The sequence below is a fragment of the Felis catus genome, chromosome E2 (genome assembly GCF_018350175.1).
Source record: "Felis catus isolate Fca126 chromosome E2, F.catus_Fca126_mat1.0, whole genome shotgun sequence".
Lineage (NCBI taxonomy): Eukaryota > Metazoa > Chordata > Mammalia > Carnivora > Felidae > Felis > Felis catus.
The window spans coordinates 8,133,489-8,143,578 of NC_058382.1; the positions used below are offsets into that span (position 1 = coordinate 8,133,489).

The following is a 10,090-nucleotide window of genomic DNA, read 5'->3' on the forward strand; positions in this document are numbered from 1 at the left end:
TCCTCGACAGGCTCACTCGGCTTGTCCAGACAGAAACCCGGATGCGTTAGCATTTCACTCAAGCCGTCGCCACATCCCTTTGGCTTGACCTATAGCACAGCGGGACCCCCGCCACGACCACCGTACCCAGACCCGAATCACTGCAGCGGCCTCCTTCCTGGCCTCCCGGCCTCCTGCTGGGGGGACTCCACCCCATGGCTACCAAGCCCTGTGGCCCTGCCCCGGCCACCCCACCAACGTCACCCCTCACCACCTCACTGTGTGTTCCACCCACGGCCTCCCACGTTCCCTCCTCTCTCAGGGGCCTTGCGTGTGCTGCACCCTTTGCCCGGCCCATCTCTCCCGTTAGCTCCTTGTCAGCTGGGTCTCAGCTCTTGTCACCTCCTCCAAGAGCCCTTCTCTGACTACTTCTTTAAAGACAACGCCTTGGGGTGCCTGGGTGGCTCAGTCGGTTAAGCGGCCAACTCTTGATTTTGGCTCAGGTCATGATCTCACGGCTCGGGACTTCGAGCCCCACTTTGGGCTCTGTGCTGACAGCTCGGAGCCTGGAGCCTGCTTCGGATTCTGTGTCTCCCTCTCTCTCTCTGCCCCTCCCCTGCTCATGCTCTCTCTCTCTCTCTCTCTCAGAAATAAACATTAAAAAAATTAAAAAAATATATTGGGGCGCCTGGGTGGCTCAGTCAACTGAGTGTCCGAATTCGGCTCAGGTCGTGGTCTTGCGGTGTGTGAGTTAGAGTCCCACACTGGGCTCTCTGCTGTCAGTACAGAGCCCAATCTGGATCCTGTCCCCCTCACTTTCTGCCCACCCCATCTCAAAAATAAAAAATTTTTTAAGACAGAGAGAGAGTGCAAGTGGGGGAGGAGTAGAGAAAGGCGGGTGGGGACAAGGGAGAGAGAGAAAGAGAGAGAGAGAGAGAGAGAGAGAGAGAGAGAGAGAGAGAATCCCAAGCAGGCTCCACACTGTCAGCACAGAGCCCGACGCGGGGCTCAAACTCACGAACCATGAGATCATGACCTGAGTTTGATCATGATCAAAATCAAGAGTCGGTCGCTCAACCAACTGAGCCACCCAGGCACCCCTCAAAAATAAATACTTAAAACAAAGAAACAAACAAACAAAAACCCATGCCAGACATGTTGAAATAACAGTATTTTGGTGTATCAGATTATGTAAACATATTATTAAAGTTAAATTTGCCAGTTTCTTTCTCCTTTTACAAAAAAACGTGGCTACAGGAGAAGTGGAAACCACACCCGTGGCTCATACTCTATGTCAGTGGGACAGCACTGTTCCAGGGCCTCCTCTGGGCTCCACACTGCCTGTGTCACCTCCAGCAGAGCACATGCTGTGGGTGTCGGGGTCTGCCCCTGTCCCCCAGACCACGGGAGGAGCCCCTTGCGGGCAGGGCCAGGATCTGGGTAGCAACTCTGTGTTCCAAGGGCCTACCAAGTGCCGACCTGAGAAGAGGCATGAAGACATGAATAAGGGCCTTAAGAAGTGAACGTTGGGGCGCCTGGGTGGCTCAGTGGGCTAAACGTCTGTTTTCAGCTCGGGTCATGATCTCACGGTTCGTGAGTGCGAGCCCCACGTCGTGTTCTGTGCTGACAGCTCGGAGCCTGGAGCCTGCTTCGGATTCTGTGCCTCCCTCTCTGTCTCTGCCCCTCCCCCGCTCCTGCTTGTGCTCTCTCTCTCTGCCCTCAGGAAGAGGATGGAGGGCCTGGGGATGACAGTGGGACAGGGTCTCTGGGACCCAGGTGATGAAGGGCCAGTTCCTCAGTGATGAGCCGGAATTGGCCTGTGTGGCCCCAGAGGCCATCTGATCCTTCATGTAGTAATTACTCGGTTCCTGAGCCCCACGGGCCAGGCCTGAATGGCGCGGCGACACGGGGCACCCAGGACCCCCGCGGACGTTGCACTTGTGATTTGCCTCCAGCGGCTCCCGGCCTGATAGGGCGCAGGCGATCAATGAGCCCTGTCCCCACACCTGAGTGAGACGCGCAGGGACAGAGGCCGCTTGGGGCCCTTGGTGGTGGCTGCCTCGAGGAGGGGACATTTGAGGAGGGCAGTGAAAGGTGAGGAGGGTTCAGGAGCAGTTCACGGGAGAGAACCTGTGTGAGGGTGGTGGCAGGGGGTGGGGGACAGCGCCCAGCAAGGGTGCAAGGTGCACGCTCTGTTCTCCTTATTTTTACTTTTTTTTATTGTTTTTTGTTTTTTATTTTTTTTTTTAGATGGCCACAACTGTTTTAAGTGCTTGCCTTAAAACTATTCTGTAAGGACCAAAAAAAAAAAAAGTCCCGTTTTATAAATGGACCATATATAACAAACCGCCTGCTTAAACGTGATCGCAGACAGATGGACACTTGAACAGCAATTGAATTTGGGGCTAGAGCATTCTCTGGGCTTTGTTTAAACCTCTATGAAAAGCTTCGAGCCCACCTGGGTGGCTCAGTGGGTTGAGCTGCTGACTCTTGGTTTTGGCTCGGGTCACGCTCTCACGGTACGTGAGTTCGAGCCCCCCATTGGGCTCCATGCTGACAGCGCAGAGCCTGCTCGGGATTTTCTCTCTCATTCTCTCTCTGCCCCTCCCCCCCAACTCGTACTTTTTCTCCCTCTCAAAATAAATGAATAAACTTAAAAAAAAAAAAAAAAGCTTCGAGAAGCAGGCAAAACTAACCTATGGTGTTGGATGACAGAGCCGTGGTCATCCTTGGAGGGGGGGGTTGGGGCTGGGAGCGTTGACAAGGAGGGTGCCAGGGAGCTAAGGATGTTGTTTCTGCATCTGGGGGGCCCGTTCTGTAGCTGTGTTCAGTCAGGAAAAGTTCATCAAGCTTGACACTTATATCTGTGGGCTTTTTTTTTTTTCATTAAAAAAAAATTTTTTTTTTACATTTATTTGAGAAACAGAGTGAGACAAAGCGTGAGCGGGGGAGGGGCAGAGAGAGGAGACACAGCATCCGAAGCAGGCCCCGGGCTCTGAGCGAGCGGTCAGCACACAGCCCGAGGCGGGGCTCGAACCCACCAACCGCGAGATCATGACCTGAGCTGAAGTCGGACGCCTACCAACCGAGCCACCCAGGGGCCCCTGTGGGCTTTTTTATACATATGCCAGCTCCCTGTATGGACACATGCATATGTAAATTAATAGATTTGCATATTAAATTATATATAAATATACATATTTTTGAGATTATTTATTTTGAGAGAGAGAGAGAGAGAGAGAGAGAGAGAGAGAATATGCCTGGGGGAGGGGCAGAGAGAGGGAGAAAGAATCCCAAGCAGGCTCTGTGCTGCCAGCATGGAGCCCAACATGGGGCTCAAACTTACATCAAGATCTGAGCCAAAATCAAGAGTTGGACACTCGACCGACTGAGCCACCCAGCACCCTAAATATATATTTTTATGGAGAAGAAATCACCTATGCAAAGACCGTATGAAGCATAGAGGGACAACCTAAAAAATATTTACAGAATATATGTACGTGCATATTTTTTTTTTTCTGTAAACACTCTTTAACGGTCGTGGGAGAGAGCCCTGAGCTGGGCTCTGCGCTCGGCATGGAGCCTGCTTGGGATTCTGTCTCCCTCCGCCCCTCCCTCCCGCTCACTCGTGCATGCGCGAGCTGTGTCTCAAAGAAAGGGGAAAATAAATACATAAATCAATCAAATCAAATCAAATCTCAGGGCACCTGCGTGGCTCAGTCGGTTATGCATCCGACTCCTGATTTTGGCTCAGGTCACGATTTCACAGTTCATGGGTTCGAGCCCCATGGCCGGCTCTGCGCTGACAGCATGGAGCCTACCTGGGATTCTCTCTCTCCCTCTCTCCCTGTCTCTCCCCCACTCTCTCTCTCTCAAAATAAATAAACGTTAAAAAAATTATTTAAAAACCCCAAACCTAAAAACCCCAAATCTCAATTCAGTTACTGCAACGTACGTTTGGAACAACTCAGGTCCTTTGTGAATCTGCTCTTTTGACCCTAAGTTGTACAAACTCTTAATGCAGAACAAGTATTTCCAGTGAAACTGTGGCTCTGGTTGAGAGGGGAACATCAACTGTCTCGTGAATATTTTTTTTTAAATATTGATTACACATTCAAATAATACGGCGGACATTCTAAGTAAAAGACATTAAACCTTCACTGGTTTTACTTTCTTAACGTGGCTACTGGAAAATGTGAGCTTGCGTACGCGGCTCGCTGGGTCAGATGTGCTCTGTGCTGTCAAAGGCACTGCCACCCCTGAGAGGAAATACTCTCCGTGAAGAACACAGCTGCCGAAAGCATCCCTGGGCGGCCGCCTGCCGCGTGAAGGGTGCACACACCGATTTGTCAACCCTCGGCCTCTGGGCAGAATGCAGCACCTGAGGGCAGGGACGTGTGGCTGCTTCACTCTCAGGGGGCATCCCCTGGGTTCACAACAGTCCCGACACGGGAAAGGTGCTGAATGCAGATTGTGGACCAAGAGTACTAGCTGGCACACAGAAGTGGGTGAGGCTGGGGCTCAGTGAAGTCCTGTCATCCTCCAGGCCCTACAGATCCACTAGTTAGTTCTCTCTCGGACTGCAACTCCTGCCCTCCCTGCCAGCCGTGGCCTCCTCTTCCTGTTCCTCCTCCTCCTTGAATTCCTCCTACACCGCAAGCACAGTCCTGCCTCAGGGCCTTTGCACAGGCTGTGCCGAGAACTTCCTCCTCCAGATTTATGCAGGCCTATTTCACCCACCCAATTTGATTCTTTGCTCCAATGTCCTCTTTTCAGCAAGAGACTGTCTGACCAGCTTATATAAGAGCACTATCCCTAACCTTGTCCCCATACCCCTTCTCTGCTTTATTTCCTCCCAACACCCACTGCTACCTGTCTATACACCTGAATACTCTATATTTACTCGTGTACCAATCCGTGCTCCCTTAGAATATGAGCATGAGAATATGAGAATATATATTTCCACATGAGAGAGAGGACTTCTGTTCACTGTTGTAGTCCCGTTACTTAGAGCAGCGCCTGGTTGCCGGTAAAGATTGATTGGTTCATTCATTCGTTCATTTCCTTATTCATTCAACTAGCAAACATCTCCCAAGGACGCCCGTGGGCCAGGTCCCACAGGGGGCAGAACTGGGGACCCTGGGAAGGATCAGAGCAGGTCCTGTGCTCCAGGGGTTGGGGGAGATGCCACAAATGGAATGGGTCACACTTTTGGAGTAGGATGCACCCCAATGGAGGAGCTCAGGGCACTGTGAAACCCAGCACCACTCCCCCGTTTTTAATCACTCACTCACAAACTCTCCTCAGGCCTAGTGGTAGCTGGGGCCCTAGAGGGAAGGCAGCCCCAGCCTGGGCCCGGGGAACTCCCAGGCAGATTAAGTGACTGGGAGGCAGATCCCCGCTCCAGACAGCACAGGACGAAGCCCTCAGGCCAGGCCCAGCCCGAACCTTTCCCCTTCTTATCGGCAGAATTTGCCCTTCCTTGCCCTCCTTCTCAAAGCCTGCCTTTCATCTCCTTCTAGAGCCTTCCCCCTGAACTCCACTCTGCCCTTTAGATTCTCCAGCAGGATGGCTCAACACTCCTCTCCCTCCTCCACCTGCTCGGCTCCGGGCCCTGGCTCATCCACATCCCTCAGGCCTTCGGCTCCCTCACTCCTGCTTGAAACCCTCCCCAGTGTTCTCAGGACAGACACCGACTTGGCCTCTGCCCACCGGCCCAATCAGATCCCATCCCGTCCCTCTGTGCATCAGCCACACAGGCCTTAGCTCAGTCTCGCTTGGGCCCCAGGACCTTTGCACTGTTGTCCCTCTGCCTCCCCAGCTCTTCTCTGCTTCCCTTGGCCTGGCTAACTATGCCACATTGTCTGAGCACTGCAATCAGAGAGAGCTTTCGTTCTCTCGACATGGTGGCCCCCTCTCTCTCACGGACTTAGGACAGCTACACGTTTTTTCCACTTTAAAAAAAAAAAAAAATTGAGGGGCGCCTGGGTGGCTCAGTCGGTTGGGCGTCTGACTTCGGTTCAGGCCATGATCTCACAGCTGGTGAGTTCGAGCCCCACGTCAGGCTCTGTGCTGACAGCTCAGAGCCCGGAGCCTGCTTTGGATTCCGTTTCCCTCTCTCTCTGCCCTCCCCGCCTCACATTCTGTCTCTGTCTCTTAAAAATAAATAAGCATTAAAAAAGAGTTTTAAAAATTGAGATACAATTCACCCAACCATAAAGTGGGCAAGCCAGTGGTCTCTGGTATATCCACAGTCTTGTGCAACAATCACCAAGATCTATTTCCAGAACGTTTTCATCACCTGGTCTGGACACCTCAGACAAACAAAATCATACATGTGGCCTTCTGTGTCTGGATTCTTTCACTTAGAATGAGATTTTCAAGGGGCGCCTGGGTGGCTCAGTCGGTTAAGCATCCAACTTCGTCTCAGGTCATAATCTCGCGGTTCGGGAGTTCGAGCCTTGCATCGAGCTCTGCGCCGGCAGCTCAGAGCCTGGAGCCTGCTTTGGATTCTCTGTCTCCCTCTCTCTGCCCCTCCCCTGCTCACACTCTCTCTCTCTTCCTCTCAAAAATAAATGAATAAACATTAAAGAAAATAATAAAATAAGTAAATAAAAAAAAAAGAATTTAGAATGAGGTTTTCAAGGTTCATCCATGTGGTAGTGTGCGTCCTTTTTGATGGCTTAGTAATATTCCACGGCGCGGGGTACCACATTTTGTATATCAATGCATCTGACGACGGACATTTGGGTTGTCTTGTTTCCGCTCCTGGGCTACGGTGAATAGCCCTACCACGAACATCTATATACATGCGTTTGTGAGAAGGACTGCCACCATTTTCATGCAGTACCTGTCTCCTTCATGGGACTGGGAGATTCACAAGGGACACAGACCAATCTGTCCTAGTCACCACTGTGTCCCCAGCGCCCTTGGTAAGGTTTGAAACACACCAGCCATTCAACAGTTACTTGACGAGACGATGAAGGACCAGAGGAATCCCCGATTCCCTAGCCCCAACCCATCTGGCTCAATTCCCCCCGAGTCAGAGTCTCCCCCTTCTGGGGTCCTGCAGCGACACCGACCTGTTTTCTCTTTCCTTCCCCACCTCCATCATCCAATCCCTCTGCAAATCCTCCAAAACGTGTCCCCAAACCAACCACTTCTCACCCCGGGTCAAGCCAACACCATCTCTCACCCGGATGCCGGCAGCAGCCCCTAATCATCTCCCTGCTTCCGCCGCCACCTCGAGTCTCTTCTCTTCACAGAGGCAGAGGAATTATTTTAAAACATCAAGCAGCTCGCATCCCTCCTGCCTCTAAACCTTCCTGCCGCTCTCGTTGTACTCAGAGAAAGGCCAAAGCGCTCTCGGAGGCCCACGAAGCCCTCTACAATCCGTGGCTGCCCTCATCTCCCGCCCTCTCCCCCTTCGGCTCTTACCTGAACACACGCTAAGCACGCTGCAACCCCAGGACCTTTGAACACACCATTCCTCTGCCTGGACCCCCCCCCCCCTTGCCTCCAAAATCTGCAGGGCTTGTTCCCTCGCTTCACTCAAAAGTCTACTCACGTGTCACCTCCAAGCCCCATCTCAATCCCGGCTCCTCCTCCCAGTCACCCTCTGACCTGGTATCATTTACTGTAGTTCTGTGTTTATTTTCCATCTCCCTCACGGCATGGGGGCTCCCAAGCCGGGGACTCTTGTTCACTGTTGGAGCCCAGTCCCAGGCAGTGTCAAAAGGGGGTAACGAAAAAGTATCTGTCAAATGAATGAATGAGTGAAGGCAAGGTGCTGTCATCGGCGGGGCTTACAGACAAAACTGAGCCTTAGAGAGGTTAAATGAGTCGCCGAGGGTCACATCCGTGACCGGCATCAGAGGCCACACACACCTACTCCTAGCACCCTCCCCCACCTAATCCACAACCCCTCCTCACTCACCTCTTTCCGTAACAACTATTAACAGCTCTCCTCCACCTGACACCCAACAGCCTCCAGCCCTCTCGTTCACCTCCGACATGCCAGATCCTTTCATACCTCCTCAGTTCTACAGCAATCACAGAGGCCGCTCTTCAGACCCACCGAAGTGACAAAAACAACAGCCAAGACCGCCCAGTGCCTGGAATGTGCAAAAGGCCTCACTCACACACATTATCACAACCACCTCATCAGGAAGGTGCAGTCAGCAGCCCCTGCTGACAGATGAGGAAATCAAGAGGTGAAGTCCCCCGTTCAAGGTCACATGGCCGGGGAGTGACAGCGCTCGAACTCAGACCCGGGTCTGGCTGACCCCAGAGCCCGTGCAGTTACAGCCTCGGAAGCTCTTGGCAGCTCCAAACACCAACACCCACTCCCAGGAGTTGGGAGCTGACTTGGCGCCAGGCCTCTCGTCGTCACGACGATCCTTCCTGCTGGTGATCACTGTCCCCATATTGAGGTGGTCAGACGGGAGAGGGCTGTAGATTCAGGAGTGCCCTGCTCCCTGACCCTTGACCTCTCTCTGGAACCAGGCTTCCTCCAACCCTTAGCTTTCCAGATCTCCTGCCCGCAAATTCCCAAGGCTCCCTGGGCCCTTCTTTGAGCTCTGGGCTCTCCCAGTTCTGACACATCCTCCAAGCCCCCACTTTATAATGGCCTCTTCTTCCCAGGCCCCCAGCTTCCTGTCTCAGGTTCTCCCAACACCCTCCACCTGCAGCACCTCTCCTCCGTGTTCCTAGATCCCTCATTTCCCCTTAGTAACCCTTCTAGTCTCCTCACCACTGCCCTCCATGTCTACTAAGCCATCCTCCATCCTGGAGCTCCCCTATCCCTCACCAGGGTCCCACTATGGTCCCCCACCTTCCCATCTCTCCTCCCCAACCCTCTGGGACGTTGTATTACTCTCAGGCCCTCTCTATGCACTAGCCAGGAACCTCAGTGACCTACCTAGCCCCTTCCCCTCTATGACACCCCCTCATCCAGGCCCTCAAAGCCCGGCACCATTATGCTTCCTGTGTTTCACGTCCTCCAGGTCCCCTCTGGCCTTCTCCCACTCTATCGCCGCACAGGGGACCCCCCCCCTCCACTCGTGCACCTCCTTCTCTTTCTATCGACATCAGGAATTTCTCTAAGCCCTAGCTAATAGGTTCCCCAAGCCTTTCTATCATTCCCAGGGAACACCTCTAGGGTCCCCAGCCCTGGGACCTTACTAGCCTCCTCTCCTCTAAGACCCTCCCGGACGCCTCTAGTCACTCCGTGTCGTCACCTCAAGAGGCACTCTATGACACCCTAAGTCTCTCCACTCCCCCCACCCTAAAGTTCCCCCCGGGGCCTCTCTATTCTCCCCCTCTACGACGCAAAGGCTTCTACGCCCGGGCCCCTCTGTAACCCCCGAGTCCCTCAATTCCACGCTCCCCCTCCCTCCAGTGTCCCCTGGCCGCGCTCTCACAGTTCCGGATGTCGGAGATGAACACCGCGAGCCCCCGCATCCCATCGCCCTTGGAGACGGCCGGCATGATGGCGGTGGTGTCGGCTCCAGGCCTGGCCGGGCAGGGCACAGCGCAGCGGGGGCTGGCAGGCGGGGACCGGGAGGAAAGGACCCCAAGCAGCGCCGAGGAGCCTAGCCGGCCGGGGGGGAGGGCGGGCGGGCTGGCTGGCGGGCGGGCTGGCAGGCCGCGGCTCCGCCTCCGGCCCCTCCCCTCGCGCCCGTCGTCCTGAGCTATCAGTCTCCCATTGGTCCGGATTACTGCCGCTCAGACTCGGGCTCACACCTCGCTCCCTCTCTCATTGGCCGCTGGACAAAGGCACGCTGCTACGATTGGCTCAGCGGCCCGCTATTTCCGTTCGCAGGAAGGGGGGTGAAGAGGCGTTGCCCGAGAGACGGGCGGAGTTCGGTTGCGTGCTATGGGACCTCCCCCTACCGAGCGGCCGGGTCCGATGCTGATTGGATCCGGCGAAGGGAGGGATTGATAAGAGGGAGGGCGGGGGAGTGGGCCTGGGAGGCGGGACTGGCGTTGACTATGTCCAATGAGCAGGTAGATCGCCCACGCAGGCGTCGCGGACTCGCCAGGCCTGTCCTATTCCCGCCCCCGACTGGGCGGCTGTGGGGGCGGGAGAAGTGCGTTGATAGGTAGAGAA

General features: G+C 54.3%; 1 protein-coding gene across 2 annotated transcripts in view; it reads right to left on the reverse strand.

The window, feature by feature from the left end:
• Positions 1–9,604, reverse strand: part of AP2A1 (adaptor related protein complex 2 subunit alpha 1) — a 29,610-nt gene extending 20,006 nt beyond the window's left edge. For both annotated transcript variants that reach the window (XM_011289691.4, XM_011289690.4), the window contains exon 1: positions 9,402–9,604. In XM_011289691.4, coding sequence (XP_011287993.1) covers positions 9,402–9,468 — 67 coding nt within the window. In that variant the 5' untranslated portion in view covers positions 9,469–9,604. The remainder of the gene's footprint in view (positions 1–9,401) is intronic.
• Positions 9,605–10,090: the final 486 nt, after the last annotated feature.